Source organism: Diadema antillarum, unplaced genomic scaffold, assembly GCF_040938485.1.
Source record: "Diadema antillarum isolate AM-2024a unplaced genomic scaffold, OU_Dant_1.0 seq00000647_RagTag, whole genome shotgun sequence".
In the NCBI taxonomy this organism is placed as follows: Eukaryota; Metazoa; Echinodermata; class Echinoidea; order Diadematoida; family Diadematidae; genus Diadema; species Diadema antillarum.
Genome location: NW_027271561.1, coordinates 593,120 through 617,500, shown reverse-complemented (window position 1 = coordinate 617,500; position 24,381 = coordinate 593,120). Strand labels below are relative to the sequence as shown.

Here is a 24,381-nt window from a genome sequence, read left to right as displayed (position 1 = left end):
TTCGGGAGGATGCTGGCCAATACCGTCGATGCGTGAAATATGTGATGAAATTTTCAACATGTACAAAATTTTGGCATAACTTTTGTGAACCTTCATGACTTATGCACAAACTAGCCATTTCAGCATGTGTCATATTAATATGCAGAGCAGTGCAGAAGTGCATGATTCAGTTGAAATAAGTCATGTGACCAAAAAAGAAAAAAGAAGTGACTATAGCAAGTATATCGTGGCAATGAATACCAACTCGTGAATAATGCATAAGCAAGGCATAAAGATGACGTGACAAAGCGTGTTTTGAAGATTACTGTAAAACATGGAATTTTAGCGGCATGAAATTTTTACAAAGTGCCTTTAGCATGCAATCCATACAGTGTAGACAAGAGCCTTTGCATGCATTTTGATTTTACCTATCTTGGCTTTTGTGAAATTCGCAAAATTAAAATGCACGCGAATATTTCTCGTTTGACAGTATGCGGGGTTTTTTTTATAGCTTTTTGGACATGACCACAAAGGGACCACATGCCAGTAAATACCACGCATTGACACGTCATGATGTGGGGGCAGTGCGGAAGCCAAATTCGTGCAAATGTCAGGACGGCTTACCTCTTCCAAGCCAGTACCATGCCATGCAAGAAAAATAAAGTGCTCATGTTCTCAAGATGAGGCAAGAACATTGCTGATTACAAATGTATCATTATTCATGATCTGTTTTTAGTTTGTGGGTTTTCTTTCTTTCGTTTTTTTTTATTCTTTCGTCATTTCCATACATGGCTTGCTCTTTAAAATCATACCTTTATTTTTCAATGCACTCCATGCAAGATATGATTGCAAAAAGACATCAAATTTTGATTTTTCATTGTCAAAGGGCAAACAACAATGGCTACTATTTGACTACAACTTCTTTACCTTAACTCACAGAGTGAAAAGAAAAAATAGCTCCTTTTTTCTTTGTAGTTGCAGTGTAGCCTTTAACATCATAACACGAGTCATGAAAATAATGTGTGACTATTCTATATTGGCTTAGTGCTGCAAACACATATGAAAAAGAAATCGTCTGAGTTGGGCGTGCAAACGTAGCAAATTATTTGTTCTAAAGCTGTAAGATGAGTTAATCATGCTTCACGATATACTTGTTGTATGTTTGTACCGACATTATCTGATGCTGCAAGATAAAAGAGTGAACATTATTTTTTTTTGGGGACAAATGTGACCCACTACAACAAAAGGATCCTAAAGTCGCTGGCGGCTGAGCCGAGAAAATTGAGTTTGAAGTCACATCATCAAAATTCATCAAAACAATCGGATTTCTGCTTTTGGCATAATTTTGTAGCCTAATGTTTTGTCTATCATCTGGCGAAATTTCGAAGCTAAATGATCAAAGGAAAGGCAAGAAATCAGCATTTTTCTGGGCCATGATTTTTGGACTTTCAACGTAACAGAAACGTGTCCGAAGATTTGGATTTAGCGCCGTACCAAGACTCCGCCCCTAGCAATGAGGGAGTGATCTTATTGGTCAGTGCGTGGCACCCTGATTACTGATTGGTCGTGCGTAGACCGCTGGTGCTAAGCTTGAGTGAACATTGTGGAGGTCGCGTGGAGCATACCTTCTATTGTTAAGCGGTGAAAATGTCTCGCCAGCCCTTGATCACGATAGCGTCGGAAGGAAACCTTTGAAGTCGTTTTTCTCAAAATTTCCAAAACCATCGATATCTCCGCAATCGAGTACTCTTATGAGCTGCGCTATATATGAAATTAAAGTAGAAGAGTAAGGGAATAATATCATGCCATTTTCAGAAAATTGTCCTCCGACGACTTACAGATCCTTTTGTTGTAGCGGGTCACAAATTTCTTACACTGGCAGTGTGATATAAAAGAACAATTGTCAGAACTGTAAAGTTGAGATAAGCAGTCCTTAGATTGCGTCCATGGATACTGCTAGCTCTGTGTGTGTGTGTGTGTATGTGTGTGTCTTTGTCTGTATTTTAGGCTGTACATGTATACACGTGTGTATCTGTGTTTGTGTTTGAATGTGCATTATATGTCTATCTGTCTGTCTTTGTCTGTATGTGTCTTTGTGTGTGTGTGTGTGTGTGTGTGTGTGTGTGTCTGTCTGTCTGTCTGTCTGTCTGTCTGTCTGTCTGTCTGTCTGTCTGTTTGGTGTGAATGTCTTTGCCTGTTTACATGAAAACCAGGAAAAGAAGAATGAGCTGATACCATTTTTACATAAGATGGCTTTTGTGGCCCTCTACTTTATTGCTTGCACTTCCCTGTACCAAATGGACACAGTATAGAATGGATCTTATGAGTTTGAAATTAAAAGATCTAAACTTCCTAGTATTTGTTGCCCTTATCCTGTTACAGGATTTTGGGGTTTGTTTGTCTTTTAAGGTAGTGGAAATAATGGAGAATTGTGTAAAGTGTTTGCATAAGTTCATATTCACTATGCCGGCAGGGAGACTTTATCTGCATTTCATTGTAGGAAACTATGAGGGTAAAGGTTTGCAAACATTTACTTTCCCTGTGAAGCAGTGCTTTCTTTACTACTCGCCACTTAAAGGAGTATCCGCCACAACCGTCCCCTGCTACTTCTACTACTATTGCTGCTGCTGCCACCACTGCAGCTGCCGTCACTTTTTTTTTTCTTCATGTCACTGCGAACATGTTGCCTAGCAACCTAACACATTTCCCATTCGCTCGGCTCATCAGCTTGCATTTCAGCTTGGGAAAAAAAACAAACAATAACTGAGCTCTCAAATGTAATAGCAAGGGCACTTGCCTGCCCAGTTCAGCTGCACCCTCACAAGTTCATCTTCTGTTTGGCCATTTCTGAAAGCAAAGGTGAGTTTCTTTCTTTCCTTCTTTTCATAAAGATCTATTACCTTGTTAGAACTAGAGAGATTTTTCTTTTACTTGGTGATGTCATTCCTTTTCACATTATTTCTATCTATCTCTTCTAAAAAAAAGGAAAAAAAAGTGGAGATTTATCCTATGCCTTTCCTGCACACAGATTCAGTGATGTTTGCATGTACTTTCCATAGTAAGAGTTTGGGGTGTCACAAATCTTTGACCTTTATCATATCCCTTGTTCTTGAAGGAGGAATGATATTACAATAAATACCCTATGATTTGGAGCAGGAAATATTTGTTTTGCCCTCTGTCATTGCTGCAATATTCACATTGAATACTATCCCCGAGGAGTTGGAATTATAGCAAATTGATTCATTGAGATTGTTGAGTTTGGTTAATAAATATCTCTAAAGGTTACTTATACCCAAAGAGCCCAGAAATATAAAATCCTACAAGAGGATAGAAACCCTTATGTGCAACATTAGAATTAGGGAGGAAAGTGTGTGGACTGTAGTCATTAGATATGACTTTATGCAAACCACGGCAGCCCCGCCCGGTCCACATAAAATTGCGTACTGTTGAAACCTTTTTTGTCTCTTTTTTTTTTTAATCTGTATTTTTTGTATGAATGTTATATGGTTCTTTTATTCGCTCTTGAGATTAAGTTATCCTTTTCCTCAAATCTGTAGGACAGAATGATTGTATGGGTATATGCAATACTGATAATGATACCACTTGTGCTCCTAATATATGATAATGATAATCATACTGACCAGATTAAAACTGAAAGTTATAAAAAGATTATAAGATGACAATGACATTGACAATGCTGATGATATTAATAATGAAAATCCTGACGATGATGATTATATTGATGACATTAATGACAATAATGGGCAGTATCCTGCAGAAAAAATTGTAACATTGAGGGAGTGGCAAAGCAAAAAACAAAAGCAAAAACAAGCTCTTGCAAAGTTCTCTAATAATATCTCAACTCTCAATATCTGTCAAACTTACTTAAAATGCTCACAAACTAGTCAGGATGACCATGTATGTATTACCATTTATGCTTGCATGCATATATACAATATACCTACCACATCTACTATATATATCCTTAACCACTGTACCATTTTGAATAAATATTGCTTGTATTATGTCCAGCAGTAGATAACATTATATGCATGAATGTACCTACATTGTATTGTATTAGAGTGGGAAGTATATTCCATCCCTGACTTGCCTTGCAGCAGTAAGCATTGAAAACTCAACACCCATAATTAAGACGTATCTTTTCTTGTGTGAAACATTAAAGGGCTGGAATAGTTTTGGTTGAGACCTAACTTCAGGTTTTTAACATTTTTGCGTGAGATAATGAGAAACTTCTTATGACATATGAAAGAGCATGTAATTCCAAGAGGAATTCAATGTGTATTTAATGAAAATTGGTTATGAAATGGCCGAGATACCCAAAACAGAGCAATACTAATGAAATATGGAACCCATATTGATCGCTTTGTTTTACTTTGTTTTTGGATATCTCGGCCAGTCCAAAACCAATTTTCTTCAAATAAACTTTGAATTCCTCTTAGAATGGCATGCTCTGTACCATTTCATAAGTGGTTTCTTGGTATCTCGCAAAAAGTTAAAAGCCAAATCCTCAGCTCCACCAATACTGTACCCTCCCTTTAAATTCAGTTGACTTTTAGGCCTGAATATAATCATACAAATACACCTCCCTCTTCTCTCCACACCAATCCACCCCACTGAAATTTCCTCAAATCTTCAATCTGACACATTATATCTCAGACTTGCCGATCAAAATTCAGCTGCACTCACAGTAGCAATAGCTCATTGCTCTTCTCATTTTAATTTATCGAAATGATTCATTCAGCAGACTGTGACACATAATGCCTTTTGAATACACTTTTGATCTGTATCAAAACAAAAAAATTTTAAATGAACAAAGATGTCATGTTTAATTAAGTTGAAATACAATGATACTTCAATGAATTGGTCTACAGGATGCATGTTTTTGTTTTTTCATGTTTTCTTTTATTTAACTTTTTAAAAATAAGATAACTTCAGACAAAACAGGACAGAGTGTGAGGGAGTGACATTATCCCATAATATAACATGCATGTATTAGATTTTTTAGGCAATATTACTGATCTTTGAAAATGAGTGATTTGTATAAATTCTGTAAGTTTTTCCTGCATTCTCTGTTTGACTTTTCTCTGTTTGTCAAAGTCAACTTAAAGGGATGGTATAGTAATGGTTGAGATGAGGTTTCAGCTTTTAACTTTTTGCGAGATACTTAGAAACCCCTCCATGAAATGTTGGAGAGCATGCAATTCTAAGAGGAATTCAGAGTTTTGTTGGTGAAAATCAGGTCTGAAATGGGTGCAGTATCCCAAAACGAATTGAAACAAAGTGATCCTAATAAAAGGTGGGTCCCACCTTTTCTTAGGATTGCTTTATTTTGTATATCTCAGCCATTTCAAACCAATTTTTATCAAATAAATGTTGAATTCCTCCTGGAATTACATGCTCTTTCACATTTCATAAGAGGTTTCTCCTTATCTCACCAAAAAGTTAGAAACCTGAAGCCAGGTCTCTACCAAAACTGTACCATCCCTTAACCCTAATCAGGCTGATCAGCCTCGACATTTCACGCAATATCTTCGCAGCGCGATAAGCTCCCGCCGCGATGTTTCATGACTTTTTTCTTTCAAGTATCGTGCAACTTTTGAGACCAAAATTGTTGCGCCCGCGCGTACCGTTTTGACGCGACGCCCGTTCGAAAAAAAATTTGTCAACCCCAAAATTGCCCCAAAACGTGATTTTGTGTACAAATCCAATGCAAATTGTGTTTTTTCAATTAATTCACACAAAAATTCATATCTTGACTTAGAATGGACGAAATTAATTTATTTTCGCATAATAAAGCTTCGAAAAATGTCTGTGACAAATTTTGGCCCAAAAACAAAAGGCTGAAAAACAGAAATACATAAGAAATTCAAAAAACAATCAAATACATAAGAAATTGAGTTCGATACAGATTTTTTTTTTGTCCCATGTCTCAGGAGAACGATACAAGAAATATTTTTAAAAAGAAATTAGCTTAATTAGAGCATTAATAGTGATTTAGAGCCCAAAACTGATTTTATGCATAAATTACAATAATTAATTAATATAATATATAAGAAAAATTTTTTCGGAGAAAGCAACCATACATTTTGATAGTATACATCGCGGGCGTCGCGTGTGCCGATTTTCGGCGCGATCACGCGTTCCATAGGCGAGATCTGAAGGGGGGGCGGAATCCGCCCCCCCAGATATAGCATAGCCAAAAAAGCCCAGCCTGATTAGGGTTAAAGGCATAATTTACCATTTGCAGATGAAACAAAACCCCAGCATTAGTGCTTCAAACTAGTTCTGAAATGTGAGGTAGGGATAGATACAACCGATGTAATAATTTGAACCAGTGTAATCGATGTTAAGTGCTGTTGAATATACAAAATGTGAACAATAGTTATATTAGAAATGTTTCCAGACTAAGCCGTCTACAGTTATGGTTTAATGAGAAAAATAGTGATATCTCCTTTTATATTCCACATACTAAGAATGTTGCAATAGGATTGGTCCAGAGCTGATCACATGATCAAGCGTAGTTTTGCCCATCACATCACCTGGGAAGAAAAGTTTGTTACACTCTATGTTGATAGTCCTTTTTGTTTCGCTGATCTCCACACAGTCCACACAGTCCTAACGCAAGATTAGTACGCGCGAAATAAAAGTGCGTTGCACTGTGGACTATCATGTGACCTAGGTTACTTGATAGTACACAGTGTAACGCACTTTCACTTCGGTGCCGCGCGGTACACGCAGCAAATTCATTGTTTTGTCATCTACGCGCACACGTAGCATAAGCCCTAAGGATACCTAAAGACAGCTAAAACGGTTTCAGATGTGGAATAAAATGGGAATTTCTAGGACCCTAGATGTGGAATATAAAGCAAATAATCAACTTTTAGTTACAGGCAATGAGACAAACTATCACTTCCTCGGCGATCTGAATGTGTACGCTATCTTTCCTCAGCTACATCCAGATCGCCTCGGAAGTGATAGTTTGTCCCATCACCTTCACCAACGTTGATTATTTGCTTAATATTTTAGGCTTCATTGCAAAAGTTTCACATGGTAGGATGTTTTGTGATACAACTGACCTACACATATGCATCAAATGTGGTATCTCGAACATGTTTTGAATTACTAATCCCAAAGGTAAACTGTACCTTTAAAACGCAGAGTGGTACATATAAAGTCATAAAGTCTCTTAGGTATTTGTCAAATATGATTACTGAAGAATGATTCTCTTGTGACATAGACTACTGGCTGATGCAGACTCATTTCATGGGCCCATCTTCTCTTTGTTCCCCTCACGACAGTCTCATCAACGAGTACGCTGTCTTGGCCCTTAATAATGCCAGCGGGACCAACAGCGCAATGGAAACATTTGTCGGAAGGAAGAAGCAGGACTGAAGAAGCTTACTGTCGGACCACAGCAATAAAACCCAAGTTACTTCAGTTATGATCTTACCCGCACGTGAATGACAGTAACCATGTCAGAATATATTGATAGAGGTGAAAAGTCCTCAGAATTGATCTATTATGTTTGTTACCTCCGCCAAGGGAGGAGGTTATGTTTTCATTATCGGTGGTTTGTTTGTTTGTTTGGCCGTGTGCAAAATGACTCAAAAAGTTGCAAATGGATTTGGATGAAACTTGCAGGAAAGGTTTAGAATAACACAAGGAACAGATGATTAGATTTTGGTAGTGATCTGGAAATTTTTGTGGATTTTATGAAGGATTTTTGATATTTTGGCAGGTAGGGTCAATGAACTTGGGAGTTCAAGCTGCGCATTTTTGAGGTTTTCATATGCGCACAAAAGTGCATGCTCTAGTTTCTGCTGGGGTGAGGCGCGCCGGGCAGCTTGAAGTTGATGATGTAACAAAAGTCTTCTATATTGGGAAATCAGGCGATTATCAGCATGCATATGTATGGGTGGAAATCACTGATCTCTATGAAAGAACAAGATCAGTGGTGGAAGTAAGCTGCTTGGTGGAGGTCTGCGCTCTCAGAGTGCTTCTCTAGTTTGAGTTTTTGTTTGTATTCCCAGTTTTCCAAAAAATAGGAAATGGGTCATTGTGTGAAATCTGCCTTCCTGGGAAAGCATGAAAATATTAAAAAGAAAAAGAGAAGAAGGTGATTTTTTATTCCTGCAAGATTTACTTCTACCTCACAATCTCATTAACCCATGTCTTCTGATCAATAGGATATCCAGTAGTTTTGCAAGCACTGCAAATACCGATCTGTGGTATAATATGTAACAGAAATAACTTTTACCATGATGATGCCGTTTATAGAGGGTTTTTTTTTTTTACCTGTGAACTCTGACCTAACGTCCCACAGTCCCTTGCATTGCTTCCTGTCACTGTTGTTTGGATTGGCATTTACTTTTGAAGTTAAAATGCTGATGGAATAGTTCTACATCTACAGCTGTATATGAGATGGAACAAAGTCGTGCACATACATGTACTTTACTGTAGTCACATCCATAGGTTTATGCATCAGACCACACTAACCTATAGCTGTCAGTCGATTTCCATTCAATATTTCTTTATATTTGTAAGTATTATACGCTGTGAGTTATATACCATTGGAAAGCTTACATCATGAACATTTAAAAAATGACGATTGCTTTTCCGTACACAGACTATTTATATATTTCTTAAGTAGTTTCTTGTGAATAAGCAATATGATTGTTCATAAATGTGTATTTCATAATGCAAATATTTATATTGTGTGATTGATTGATTGATTGAGGTTTATTTAGCACTTCCATAAAACAACAGATAACAGAAACAAACAGCCTTACAAACAATAAGACATATATAAAGGCATATTATGTGATGTCAAAGAATTCATCAGAGGACCCTGATTTACATTCTTTATTAAAGACAAATTATTTCTCTTTCAGTTGATATGTAGTTTTCCGTAGTTTTCTTCTCATAAGTGTCAGTGATATCAATTTGAAGTTGAATGTGCATGAAATAGTCTCTGGCATTAACAGATTATAAACTGCATTACGCGACCAGCCAATGTGGTTAGGAACATCAATGCTTGATCAATGATCAGAGCATTGTCAACATCTTTAATGCCTCTAAAACATCAGGAGGAACATGGTGATATTTGTTTGATTCATATGCATTGAATGTCACTGGGATTGCTTACAAAACACAAATATTACTAAATTACATTACACTACACTCTGAAGGGAGAAAATATTGACCTTTGCTTTCCATTTTCACGTATGATTTAACAGCATTTTTTTTGTTCTCTAATCTTTTTTTTTTTTAGAAAAAAAAATTATCCAGTCATGGATCCAAGTATCTGTTGTATCCTAATATTTCACATGGAGATGTAAACATACTATATTGGAAGTGTATAAGGTATTTAGTTGCTGTCTTTTATCTTACTCAAGGCATTTGTCTTACACAGTATGGATGTGGTGTTTTGTGTTCTGGTGTACAGGCATCCGATGTCTCGCCACTGTTAGAAAAGTTTGGTCACTTTCTCTTCATTTGCTGTGTGTATGCAGGGCTGCACACTAACCCATTTTTTCTGCCGGTCCAACCTGTCTCTGTCGGACCGGTAAATGCCCCGTTTTACCATTTTTGCCGGTCCGAACAGAAAATTTACCGGTCAACAACAACAACCTAAAAAAACATTAAATGACTTGCAAACGTATTTTCTTGTTTTTTTATGGACGTACCCCCCCCCCACCCATGTACATTTTACAGATTAATTTTTTTTTTTTTTAAACTTGCATTATTTATTGCACAAAAAATTTTTAAAAAAGATAGGAAAAAATAGAATGTTTGTTTGTGAATTACAGTGTAAAATGATAATGAACAAAATCAGATTGTATCAAATGTGTTTGTGACTTTTTCTAAACATCGGCAGGCGAACTTGTTGCGTAACCTGCTCTTGGTGGTCAGTTGGATTGCGACGATTTAATGAATTATTTTAGCTGTGATATTTTCTGATGCACGCGCTACAAGGGGTTCTTTATTTTTCTCCCGATAATCTATTCGCATTTGTGCATGCGTTCTTGAAAGGTACACGACATGCAGGGCCGAAATCGCGATTCTTTTTGCGCCCATTTCCACCTCAAATATTAGCGGGATTGTGACGATTTCATAAATTACTTCGGCTGTAATATTTTCTGATGCAAGCACCAAAAGAGATTGAAAATGTGTCCTTTATTTTTTCCCGACAAACTCTTCAAATTTCGTAAGTGCATTCTTAAAAAGATGCAGCACATGGCCGAATTCATGATACTTTTTTCGCCTATTTCTACCTCAAATATCAGCGGGATTGTGACGATTTCATAAATTACTTTGGCTGTAATCTTTTATGATGCACGCGCCAAAAAGGGTTGAAAATGTGTCCTTTATTTTTTCCCAATAAACTCTTCGAATTTCGTAAGTGCGTTCTTACAGATGTTCCACACAGCCGAATTCATGATACTTTTTGTGCCTATTTCTACCTCAAATATCAGCGGAATTGTGGCGATTTCACGTATTACTTCGGATGTAAATTTTTGTGATACACGCACCGGCAATAATGGTTGAAAATGCGTTCTTTATTTTTCTCCCCATAATCTCTTCGCATTCCGTATACATGCGTTCTACGACACGGCCGAATTCACGATCATTTTTGCGCCTATTTCTACCTCAAATATCAGCGGGATTGCGATGATTTCATGAATAACTTAGGCAGTAATCTTTTATGATAAACGCGCCAAAATGGGTTGAAAATGTGTCCTTTATTTTTCCGCGATAAACTCTTCGCATTTCGTAATGTGTTCTAAACAGATATACGACACGGCCAAAAATCATGATTCTTTTTGCGCCTATTGTTTCCTCAAACTTCAACGGGATTGCGATGATTTCATGAATCATTATTTGGCCGTAATATTTATGATGCACGGGCCAAAAGGGGTTGAAAATGTGTCCTGTATTTTTCTCCCAATAATCTCTTCGCATTTCGTACATGCGTATACGACACGGCCGAATTCACGATCCTTTTATCGCCTATTTCTACATTAAATATCAGACGAATTGTGGCAATTTCATGAATTACTTCAGATGTAATCTTTTGTGATGCACGCACCAGCTAGAATGGTTGAAAATGCGTTCTTTATTTTTCTCCCCATAATCTCTTCGCATTCCGTACATGCGTTCTTGAAAGATATACGACATGGCCAAATTCACAATCATTCTTCCGCCTATTTCTACCTCAAATATCAGCGGGATTGCGATGAGTTCATGTATGACTTCGGATGCAATCTTTTATGATACATGCGCCAAAAGGGGTTGAAAATGTGTCCTTTATTTTCCCCCGATAAACTCTTCGCATTTTGTAAATGCGTTCTTAAAAGATACACGACACGGCCAAAAATCATGATTCTTTTGCGCCTATCGTTTCCTCAAACTTCAACGGGATTGAGATGATTTTATGAATTATCACTCGGCTCTGTAATCTTTATGATGCACGGGCCAAAAGGGGTTGAAAATGTGTGCTGCATTTTTCACCCAATAATCACTTCGCATTGCGTACATGCCTATACGTCACGGCAGAATTCACGGTCCTTTTAGCGCCTATTTCTACATCAAATATCAGCGGGATTGCGATATGTCATTAATTATTTCGGCTGTAATCTTTTGTGATACATTCACCAGAAGGGTTGAAAATGCGTTCTTTATTTTTCTCCCGATAATTTCTTCGTATTTGGCGTTTTCAAAATTATGCATTGCATGCAGGGCCGAATTCGACATTCTTTTTGCGCCTATTATTGTTTACTCAAATTCCAACAGGATTGCGAAATTTGCATGAATTACTATTCGGCTGTAATTTCATGATGCAAGCGCCAAAAAGGGTGAAAATGTGTCCTTTATTTTTCTCCCGCTAATCTTTTCCCATTTCGTACATGCGTTCTTATCTACAAGGTATACGACACGGCCGAATTCACAATCCTTTTTGCGCCTATTTCTACCTCAAATATCAGCGGGATTGTGGCGATTTCATGAATTACTTCGGATGTAATCTTTTGTAATACACGCACCAGAAGGGTAAAAATGTCTTTTTTATTTTTCTCCCAATAATCTCGTCGCATTTGTGTATGCGTTTTTGATAACCAAGACGGCATGCAGGACTGAATTCAAGATCCTTTTTTTGCGCCTATTATTTCCTCAAATTTCAATGGGATTGCATTGATTTCATGAATTGTTATTCGGCTGTAATCGTTTATGATGCACTCACCAAAATGTGTCCTTTATTTTTTTCTTTTTCTCCTCTATAATCTCTTCGCATTTCGTACATAATCTTTTGGAAGATACGATGCGGCCGGTCGAATTCATGATCCTTTTTGGGACAATTTCTACCTGAAATATGTAAGCGGGACTGCCATGATTTCATGATTTTTTTTTTCTCCCTAGTATTATCTCTTCACATTTTGTGCATGCGTTCTTAAAAAGTACACGGAAGGGCCGATTTCGTGATCCTTTTTGCGCCTATCTTCGTTATGAGAACATTCTGAGCGAATGAAAATATTAATTTGTGAAATGACTGTGCAAAGTGAAAATAAACGCAATCAGATCCATTTACTGTATCGCTGAATATCGAATGTGTTTTTACTTTTTCTAAAAATCGACACAAGTAAATTAGTTCTAACATAACTGGCACGCTGCTGCGAAGCCGGGATCAGATCGATCTTGCGTTAAAAAATCATGAGTAAAATGACCTAGAAATGCGTGCGCTTCTTTCAATGCTTCTTGTCTGGCATGACCGCCGATCGCAAGCAAACGAGAAGCAGTTACACTGTACATGCTTTGCATCGTGTGCTTTGCATGTATTGCATTGCATGGCAGTGCGTGAGCAGCACCAAATGCGCAAGCGAGCGCGAATGTAACTGGTCCACTGCTAGTGCTAAAAACTATGTTTACTGTACAAATTGCACCGGTAGACATAAACGAAAACTTGCGTAAAACTTGTTGAACAGTGCGATATCTTGCATTCTGTTTCTCCCTGATCAGGGCTGCTCTTTTCCTTTCTACTGACCCCACCAATGTTTTTTTCTTTTTACTGGTCATGTCGGACCGGTAACTTGTGGATTTCCTGAAAAGTTATCGGTCCGACAGTGACTTTTACCGGTCTTTGACCGTCGGACCGGCGCCAGTGTGCAGCCCTGATGTGTGTATTTTTTTTCCTTTTTTTTTTGGGGGGGGGGGGGGGGTTAAAAGATTTTTTTTATTTTGATCAATAACATTTTTTTTTTCTGTACCAATAACAAAGCATAAAACATTTATTCAAACTCAGATATTCTTTTAAAAATCAGTTGATGCAAATATATCTTAGTGTGAACTGTGGTACTATACGTCTTCAGGAGAAATAAATGTTTGTGCGTAGAGAGAAGCACATTTTGTACTCAAAGAAAGTCTTCATTTTGTCTGTTCTTTTATGTCTAAAGTTGGCAGCTCCTTCTCCTATTCTTCTTTCTCCTCATTTCCTTTCCCCCTTTTTTTTCTTTTCCTTCTCCATCTCCATCTCCTACTCCCCCTCCTTTGTTCCTTCTTTTCCTTCCTCCCCCTTTTCCTCTCCCTCTTCATTCTTCCATCCTTCTTTTCTTCCTTCTTGCCCTCCTCTGCCTCATCTCCCTTCTGTTCATCTACCTCTTCTTTATTTTTCTCCCCTTCCTCTGCCACTCATCCTCTCATCCTCCTACTCCATCTTTACCTCCTATTCCTCCCCTTTTCATCCTTTCATCATCCTTCCATCTTCCCTCCACTTCTCTCCTTTCCTCCTCCTATACCTCCCCCTCTTCATTCTTCCATCCTTCTTCTCCTCCTTGTCCTCCTCTGTCTCCTCTGTCTCATCTTTCTTCTCATTACACCTCTTCTTTGATTTTCTCTCCCCTTCTCTTTCCCTACTACTCATCCTCCCTTCCTCCTTCTATTCCACCTTCTCCTCCTCCTTTTCCTCCTCCTCCTCCAACTAATTCTGCTTCTTCCATCTCTGCATCCTTCCATCAGTAAGTGCCAGTGATGAATCATTGGGTGTGGTCACTTTTTTCTTCTTCAAAATGAGATCTGAACAGGTCAACTCTGATGGTCTTAACTTGTGGGCAGAGGAGACTGCATACCCTCTCAAAGGATGGATATAATGCCACCAGCCCCTTTCTCTAATCCAAGTTTATAAACAGAAGATTCTGTTTTTCTTTGTGACTGTTGTTGGTGATGGTGGCGGTGTTGTAGTGGATGTTGTTGTGTTGTTGTTGTTGTTGTTGTCTTTGAAACAATTCAACCATTAGAGAAATGTTATTTCTCTGGAAGGAGAAGGTCAGGGGGAGTTGCTCATCTGAGAATATTCCTTTCAAAAGTCCATTTTTTGTTCTCCTACATTTTCATTATGTGAATATGGCCCATTGTGTGGACATACAAACTTGTGCTGAGTTTTGTTGAAATCATTTCTTGCTCTATTTTTCATTCCCAGCATGCACCAAATTTCTGAAAGGATATCATGCTCTCATATCACTGACCGTTTGATATGAGCTCAGGGATGAATTCACAGTCAATGATTTTTTTTAAACATAAGCTCAACAGCATTCATCTTCATGTGAATGGAGAAGTCTTGAATGAGTGCGTGGAGGGATGTGCATGAATTACAGAGAGGTAAAACAAAACAAACAAAAAAAAACGTCCATGCTGCTTTCTGTGTTGAGCTGTCCTGTGAAGTGGCAGTGCGACCGTTGGTGAGTTTGTCCTACCTTTTCATACCATCACGTAGTGCAGCGATCTGACTCAAATTCATGATAGAAGGTAAGATCGATTCAATTCATCCTTCTAATTTATGTAATTTTGATCTCTTTTGCATAACATGTATGCATCACCAGAAAGAAATGAAAAGAAAGATAAGTGCTTTGTTCTCAAATTTCACAGCTCTATCACTTTTTGTCAGTGCTTACATGGTTGTAACTTTCCAGGTTTGATGCAATTTCTTTGGCACATCAAATTTCAAAGCTCTTATCATATTAAGAGATTTTAAAAAAAAGAAAAAAATGTCTGCTGTAGTTAGTTTTTTTCCTTCCACATTTTATGTTATATATTGATTAATATTTAGTTATTTGAAACTGTCACGTAACAAGAAGACGCAATTTCATGTGAGCTCAAAACCCCCTTTTTTTCTCAGCAAAAATGATAACATTTGAGTGGATACTGCTCATTAAAGTGAAACCTTTGTATGCATATATATAGATGTAAATGGATAAATAGACAAAATAGATGGATAAAGTACATTGTATATAAGACAACAAATTAGCTTCTGACATTCAATGTTGTCATGCTCACCTTGCCAATTAAAAAAAAAAGAAAATCTGTTGCGACCTCATCCAAATTACATTCACATACATAGAAATTTGTGATTGCGCGCTTGTCAAAAAAAAAAATGGTTTGAGAATGTCATTGGCTTTGTATCACAAAATGAATAAAAGACAATTCTAGATCCTTGTAAGACTGATGAAATGCTTTGATACCATTTCCTCTTCAACAAGGTGTGCTGGAGGCATGTTAATCATGGGAAAAAGCAGGAGTTTAAATGGAAGTGACATACGTACTACTGCTCTTGTACATGGGTTTGTGTCTTTGAATACTTCTGTAGGCCTTTGCAACTGATTGACAAATTTGCCCTACAACGACATAAATAAGCACTGAATTGATCTGTGTTTTAGTAGTAGCCATGATAAAAAATCATGGGTGTACATACTCGAGCAGGATTCGAACCTACGACCTCCTGATCTCCGGACAGGCGTTCGAATCCTGCTCGAGTATGTATGCCCATGATTTATTTATCATGGATACTACTAAAACACTGATCAATTCAGTGCTAATTTACGTCGATGTAGGGCAAATTTGTCAATCAGTTGCAATGAAAACGTCTTGACAGGAGAATTTCATGAAATCTGTAGGCCTATCTATCATTACTTACTTCATTTCTTCTCTACTTATCAACTCACTTGACTACTGCTGCTATACTTATCTACCATGTGTACTTTATTTTACTCCAATAGTGCTGTAGGCCTAAGCCTGCTCATCAATCCAAAATCACAACTAGACAGCACATATGCATCCTCTCCTTTATAAGAAAGATTTGTGACGTAATCTGGGAAATTGTTCAGGTTCTGACTGTTTGAATGTCACTTAGTCCACCTACAGTTTGTGAGTAATCAGGATGTAAAGTTATTTAGGAATATTGTATGACCTGTTAGTCGTAACAACCGCATCAGATTTGTGAGAGGAAAAGTGTGATCACTGTGAATATGGTGTAATTTTTGCCATTGAGGATTGTTGAAATATTCTGAGTGATATGAATATTGCAAAGAAAGCTCTGTATAATTTCATAGTGACATTCTTTTTAAGATTCAGAATGGTGCCACGTTCTAAATTTTAACATATACTTCAGCATTATTGTGGAAATCAAAGTGAGTGATTGAATGGAACTTAACCTTGTGAGACTGATAGCTTGTCGGGAATTTAACTACAATTTTAGGTGTTTTCTGTAAGGGGTCATCTGGTAGGGTAACAGAAAGGGTACTGATTGATATATGATTATTTTTGTTGTTTTTGCAAGGATTCACTTTGTATTTCCTTCTTCTTCTTTTTTCAGTTTGTGGAATGAGTGGGCGTTCATGGCTGTGGTTAACAGCACGGACGGCAATGCTTCCATGGAGGGGTTCATCGGAAGGAACAAACAAAACTGATCGCTGCAGTGCTGCATGGTGACAAATCCAGTGTCCAAATTCCATCAAGCATCAATTGTCAGCAATCAGTATCTACTGTATCTACATGTCTCAAGAAAGTCACTCGGTGAAATCATGGGGGGGGGGGGGGTAGAGGATTGTAGCAAGATGTTTCATTGGTTGTTCATTGATACGTTCGGGGGCTGCATAGTAGTTATGTTTTGTTTTGTATTGTTTTTGGGTTTGGGAGAGGGGGGCAAGTCGAAAAGTCGCAGCATGTAAGATTTCTGAGTTAGGGTCAAGTTTGGTCAATAAAGGTACCAATGTTAAAGATGCAAAATGAAGTGGGTCTACTGCATTTTGCAGCTGTTCATTTATCCTCAAAATACATAGCTGTTAAAATGCTCAGGGCCATATATAATGAGGCTCAGTGGGCGAGACCTCCGTCTCTCAGACTTGAGGTCCCTGGTTCAAGTCCCCCAGCAGCAACTGTTGTGTCCGAAGATAACACACATTGAATACATCGCAAGTCCTTCAGATGGGACTATGAGCCATCGGTCCCCTGGTGGCTCGCTCATAACACTTCAGTGTTTTTGTAGCAGCCTCATAAAATGAGTCCAAAACACAAACACAGTGTAGCCTCAAAGCCACAGCTAGTACATTCTCGTACTTAATTATGAGATAGCTCTACTGTGTACAAGCTTTCACTCACCTTTTAAAAATGTACCTGTAACTCATCTACCTATGTTAACACCATCAATTGCATATTTACCTCACGTAGTACCGTACCATTGATATCCAGAATTGTACCAATTTACCTCAATTTTAAACTGCCTCCCGCTATTATTGCTCACAGTGTATTCGGAAGGAATATCCAGGAATATTTGTACAGTACGAAATGCCTCTGGCAGAGCAGGAAGATATGAAAATGGATTAGAATGGACTCTGAATTGGTATCTGCCAAACAAAATTTCAGGTTGGAGTAAGGAAAGCTTGCAGAAAATACCACAGTATATTTCAAACAGAGACAAATATGAACAAGATATGAAATTATATCAAACAAAAAGGTTTTTAAAAAAAAAGCTTTCCCCAACTGGATGGTAACTCACATTAAAGCACTTGCAAAAGATGGGTCATAAGTAAACATGCTTAAAGGTGAATAAAGCCCATGTATGTGGAGTGGGTCGATGTAGCAGTCTAACACATCAGTGAAGTTTTAGGAAAATTGGACAATCCTTCAAAACTTATGAATTTGTAAAGTTTTAGTGCTGCCATTGCTGGAGACTATGATATTTCATGATATAACTCCTTGACAACTCCGAAGAAAACTTGAGGAGATTTCAACATATTTTCGCTTTTCTATCATAATGAAAAAACACTTGATTTATATCTCTTTCAGAAAACGGGGGAATCATATACCTTCAACTTGTTTCAGTATCAAGGAGGGAATGCGTACAAAATACATACAGAATGAATTTATTGGAATTCTCTGTATATTATTTTTCTTCATGTCATTGCCCATGGGTGATGTTAAGAACTGTGTTGTCCTCTACTCCAGCAATGCTGCACCAAAACTTTAAAGAGTCATAACTTTTGGACAGATTGTCTGACTTTCTTAAAACTTCACTGATGCATTTTACTTTATATTGCTGCATTTCACTCAATCCACATTCATATTCGGGCATCATTTCCCTTTGATAATTACATGGTACATGTTGGCAAACAATACATGACTTACTGAAATATAAAAGTAGATTGCTCAATCTCTTCCTAATTCCTCTTGTTAATAATACCATGCCAGCGCATGGGGGATCTTGGATTTCCATTTTTTTTTTTTTTAATCCTTAGTTTGATGAGTAGATGTTGGCTTGCAATTTCTTTCACACCAGTCTCTTACTGAGTAAGAGACTGAGTATCCATTTCTATAAATTTTTGAGGAATTTCATATGTTTTCCCTTCAATGCGTCCCATTAATGTCTGTTCTTTGAGATGTTTGTCTCACAACGTAATTATAGCCCTGAAATGAGGATTGGCTTTTTCTGAATGAAAGTATTTTCCCCTTTAGATTTTGAGTGTTTGCAGTGTTCTTCTCAACATGCTAATCATGAAAATACAGACAGATCTTCTTTATCAAACTTGCTTGTTTCTCTCTTGTTTTTTTTTTCTACACATTTATCATAAACTACTTGACTATTTCAGTCACTTCTTTGAAGTTTGGTTAACATTTAACAATGAAGTATAATCTTATCTGGGACGTTGCTCATCCCCAATGTGTGCCATAGTGCCACCCACACAAGTTTTTGATCTTCCCTGTAAATACATATGTATATGTTTTAAACATAAATACATACATACATACATACATACATACATACATAAGTACGTACGTACACACATACATATACATCTATTTATATGTACAATGTATTATGTGTGTGTATATGTGTTTGTGTGTGTGTGTGTGTGTGTGTGTGTGTGTGAGTATGATAGATGGTTACAGTGGTTATGAAGATGATAACAGTTAAGTGGTATCTACAATAGCTGATTATAGTGATGATAATGCTGATGATGATATTGATGGTGATGATGAGGATGCTTGTATGATATTGGTAGTGATGACATGTTGTCCTTGGAGATGACATTGATGCCACTGATTTTTAGCTGTAAAGGTGATATTTGTATTGATGTTATTATGATGATGCATAATTATATTGGTGGTGAGGATTGTTGCTATGGAGACAATGATGTGACATTGCCATTAGTGGTCATGTGCTGGCTGTCATTTCAATTGTCAGTCTTAATGAGGTGAGTTTGCTGCTCCAAGTACCTGATGAACTGCCTTTGTACAGGGACAGCTGAATTTTTTTTTAATTATTGTTTTTAGGGTTTGGGATGTGGGGGTCGAAGGTTCACCCCCTTTAGATGGGAAGAATGGACAGAACCTCTGGAATGTCATGCGTGTTGTTTTCTTTTTCCAATTTTCTTTGTTGCTTTTTTTTTATTATCCCAAAAAGTGGAGGGCTGCCACCCCCACCCCTATTTATCCCAAAGAGGTAGATCATTTTGCAGTCAAGGCCACTTCTCTAGAACCCCAAAGCCATGTTAACCCGTTAACTGTCATTGAAAGTAGATCGTAGGCACATATGTGCTCTCTCGCTTTTACATGCAGGTTCAAAGGTTACTCATGATTCGCTCTACGCAGCATAACTGTGGTACATGCATGGTAGATTGAACCAATCAATTTAACTTATGGCTTGTGCAGATCACTATTAATCTTACACTTACCCAGCATTCTGTCATCTTCTACGAGCCTGCTGGCTGCAGGTATTGATGGCCAAGTTTTCACTGCAAGCCAGCAAATAAACAATGTCTTTGAAGGAACCATAGTAGGCAGAACCAGCCAGAAAAAAAAATGGCTGTAAGAAAATCAAGAGAGTGTTAATGCCCATTAATTTATTTATTCATTTGTTTATTTTTTATTTTTGATAATGGCTGCTGCTAAAACTCTACTACTAAAAACTAAAATCAAAATGGCTACTACTAAAAACTAAAATTATCAGTATTCATTGATGTTGATGAAGTGCAATTTGTCAATCAGTTACAATATAAGTTACTCAATGCAAAAATCATTAATTTGAATGAATGCCCTTCTCTTTTTTTCTTCTGCTTCTTTTTTTTTTCTGCAGTTTGTGGCATGAGGGAGCTGTACACGCGGCCTACGATTACAACGACATCCAAAACATGATGAATTCATTTCAAGGCAGAGCCAAACAGGATTAGATCTTTTAACGGTGGCAGGATATAATGCAGTATATATTTTGAATGTTTCTATCTTTACAAATTTCATAAGTTGCCTGATCTTTGTGGAACTATGCTTAGGAAAGCTTGGTCCATGCAGCATAGTGGCAGAAGGTTGGGATCTACAGCAAAGTTCCTGCCTCAATCCTTCGCTCAATTTAGATCTAGTAAATGAGTCTGTTCTGACTAGTTCGTTCATTTTTGTACTGGGACAGAGGCCACTTCTGAAGCACAAAATAAAACAAACCAACACAAATCAGCTGTTTGCCTTCCTGGCCATGTTTGTTTGCCGAGTAGAATCATGGTTTCAAGAACTCTGATATATTTAAACATTTAAATGTTGACTGATATAATGTGTGATATTCATATGGAACATAAAATGTACTTAATAAAGTTTGTTGATGAGGATTTTGTATTATGGGCATATTTTGCTTAGAGGCATATGCCTTAATGTATTACAACTGAATCTTAACTCCTGCACAATAAGATTACTGAAAAACAGTTGAAATCATTATTTTGTTAAAAAAGTGAAGTTTATATGGTTAAAGAACCTTATAAAAATAAAGAAGTTTCTCAAAAAACAAAGAAATATTGACCTGCAATATCGCCTTGATGTAAGAAGGCTTTTAAATGAATCCAACCTCTATGTAACGAGGTTCCACTGTAATTAGATTAGGTAACAGCATTGCTGCACAAGTCTCCAACTTGTGTATGTGAAAATCTTTAGTAAATTTTCTGAGAGAGACAAAATCATGCAATAGAGTTACACCCTTTTTGTATAATTTGCTCTTGAGTTGTACTGATCACCAGAGATGACTTTGTAAATGAGATCGGGCTGTGTTTGATAACTCATAAATGAGATTGGGTTATGCTTGTTAGGTCATCGACAAAAAGAAAGGTTTGATAATACTTTTCTGTTGAAACCAGGAGAAGGGTTGTGAGGTTATGAAGTCATCACAATATTGTCTTACTAACTTGCATTTTGTGTGTTTGTGACGTGACCGTAATCACCATTTATCAAAAATATGTATGTTATACTGAAAAGATCCATGACTCTCTGATCTTTTCTCTTTTTGTCTATACAACCTTATAAAACTTTTACTCGTCTTCAGGATTGACTGTACGTATATCAGTAAAATCTATCTGAAATTGGAGAGACGGGTCTCATAGGAAGCTGTGTCTTTCTGAATGTTACGATGCATGCAATAAACTAATCAGAGCAATATCTGTGATTTTTTTTTTATCTCTCTTGACCTGTCATTTTGTTGACCAGTGTCAGTGTGAGTCCTCTTTCAATTGTGTTTGGTTTTTTTTTATGGTTCTCATTACTGAAATTTTTATATGTGACCATGCACCTCAAAACAAACAAAAAGTCACCAGACATGAATTTTTAGTTAAGACCATATTCTGAAAGAGCAGATTTTAAGCTGTAAAATGATGTATAACTCAAATCAAATGGACTCTCCCAACCTATCTAAATACTGGAAAGAACGCACAAACCCAGGAAAAGTGTGAACTGAGAAAAGAGGCTCTGAAGTACATTGTCTATTCAAGCGGTTAATCTTTACCAAACCGTGCTGACTTTGCGATGAATGGGACAAAAAAACAGGAAGTAAACCACCAGAGTAACAACAATGAAGGGATTGTCAGATTAAACTGAAATTAAGCATGCCTCATTAACACGTTCTGTCCATAATTAATGCCAACTTTCAAAGCAGTAGCACTATCCTTTCAAAAGTTATTAGAGTTGAAAGTGAAGAGTGTGGACAAGGTTTTTCAGAAATGAAAAAGGGATTCTAAAGACGCACCTAATCACACTATTCTACCAAAAATGTTCGAGATAAACTGCTAAAAAACACACTTTCCTGCCCGTTTTATGATACCAAATTTTAACATAATGTAAAAGAAGACCCGCTCTTTCAGAAAATATGAAAAAGTCAAGTTCGGCAAGGTTGACCCATTTCACTTATTTTCAGTCCTCATGCAAAATCAGTTTGTGTGACTTTATGTTCGTTTGAGGTGCACGGTCACATATGTGAGGATATGATTATTGCAGGAACATGTTGCACAATGGGCATGCATTGATTCATGTTCAGATCAAGCATCTGAGAACTTTATTGAAAGGTATATGAAGAGTTTGATTGCAAAATGACTTAACTCCATTCTTGTTAATTTCAGCTATTTGCGATTGAAGCTGCTGAAATGCAAAGAAGATATGGGATATTTGTTTATCGTCACTTCAAGAACATTCCTTGATATGTTAGAGATAAGGTATCACTTGAAAGGGTTTGTCTTGCTCTATCAACACCTGATGATGGTCTTACCTTAAAATTTGTAAAATGGCACTTAACCCATTTCATCATAAAATTCTTCATAAATTATGTTTTCACAATGACGCAACATTAGCTGCTGTGACAGTTGCTCTGGTCTTATTTTCTGCAAGGACTTCGGGCTAGAGTTAGTGTTGTGATAGGATTTTAGGTTTAGTTTGATGTGAGGATTAGGATTAGGATTAGGGTTATGTCTGTGGGTAAGATTTGTGTTTGGCTTAGCGTGCAGATATTTCATGGGAGCAATTGTCACAGGAGCAAATGTCATGGAATCATTTTTCCATGCTTTTATAAGATTTGAAGGATGTGTCTGCGAATGCGTAATCAAGCTAGCATTTACCTGAAAGGAGAATTCACTCACACAGAGTCCCCAGATGGGACAGCAACCTTCTGTAGTCACAAGAGGAATCTAATTGACCCATCGAGGACGAACTGATTTTGCTACAACACGCATTTCCCATAGACACCTGCCCGAGTATACTCGGGACTCGTCCTCAACGGGTTAATAGGAGATTCAGGCATCTACCAACCTTTAGTAGTTTGCTGGCTAGCTTTCGTCCACTCCTGTGGACTTCTTTGGGCCAATTGTGTACACCATTTCTTTAGTATTGCCTGCTTGTTTCTTGATCATTGGACTGAAGATTGATGATAAATATGATCAAGAAACAAGCAGGCAGTGCTATAAATGGTGCAAACACTTGGCCTGGAAGAAGTCCACAGGAGTGAATGAAAGCTAGCCAGCAAACTACTTAAGGTTGGTAGAAGCCCGAATCTTATGTTGTATGATCTCCCCAACTGATGATGAAAGTTTTCTGCAGGAATCATATTACAGAGAGAGAGAGAAAAGAAAAAATGAATAATCTGATTAAGAATGAGGTAGACATGTCCACCTGGAAGTATTTTTAGACAATAAAACATGAAGAATAGTAGGACACAAGTGACTACAGTGATAGCTGAAGTCATCTAAAGTGGTGTCCTCCAAGGGGGAGACCAAATGAGTTGATTTTGTGTCAAATTTGCTTCTTTCCTCCGGCTAAGCACACAGTGGTGTGAAAGTACTACCGGAAGATGTCATGGCCGTCACTGTGTATGTGACGCGAAAGCAAAAATGTAGGGCCTATGAATTTTTGCTTGTTATTTGTAATACTTATATGTAAATTGATTCCGCAGAACTAAAAATGTGAAATTCATCCTACTCGGCCGAGGGCAAGAAATTAGTCGTGAAGATTTTCCACTTTTACGGTACAGCTGTATTACGTCCCTATGATCAGTCTTGCCTTTGTTTCTAGAACTTAGTCCTAGCTGCTCTGAGGAGACACATGAAAATATGTTGCAAGTATTTCCTATTGTGACTTTCAGTGCATCTAACCACTTGTCATATTGGGAAATGGGTATGTATCAACATACACTTCAGTAACCCATGAAAGTCTTGTTTGTCACTTCAGATTGATGCAGTCTTACAGGCTTGACAAGTGTTTTCTTCATTGACTAACTGTGGTACAATGTGCATACTGAAAAAGTGAACTTGTCATTGTTTGTGAATA

The 24,381-nt window shown here is 37.4% G+C and overlaps 1 protein-coding gene across 1 annotated transcript in view; it reads left to right on the top strand.

Annotated features, from left to right (window-relative positions):
* Window positions 1-7,902, top strand: part of LOC139736438 (epidermal retinol dehydrogenase 2-like) — a 16,418-nt gene extending 8,516 nt beyond the window's left edge. Inside the window, exon 5 of the mRNA XM_071647188.1 lies at window positions 7,299-7,902. Coding sequence (XP_071503289.1) covers window positions 7,299-7,392 — 94 coding nt within the window. The 3' untranslated portion in view covers window positions 7,393-7,902. The remainder of the gene's footprint in view (window positions 1-7,298) is intronic.
* Window positions 7,903-24,381: the final 16,479 nt, after the last annotated feature.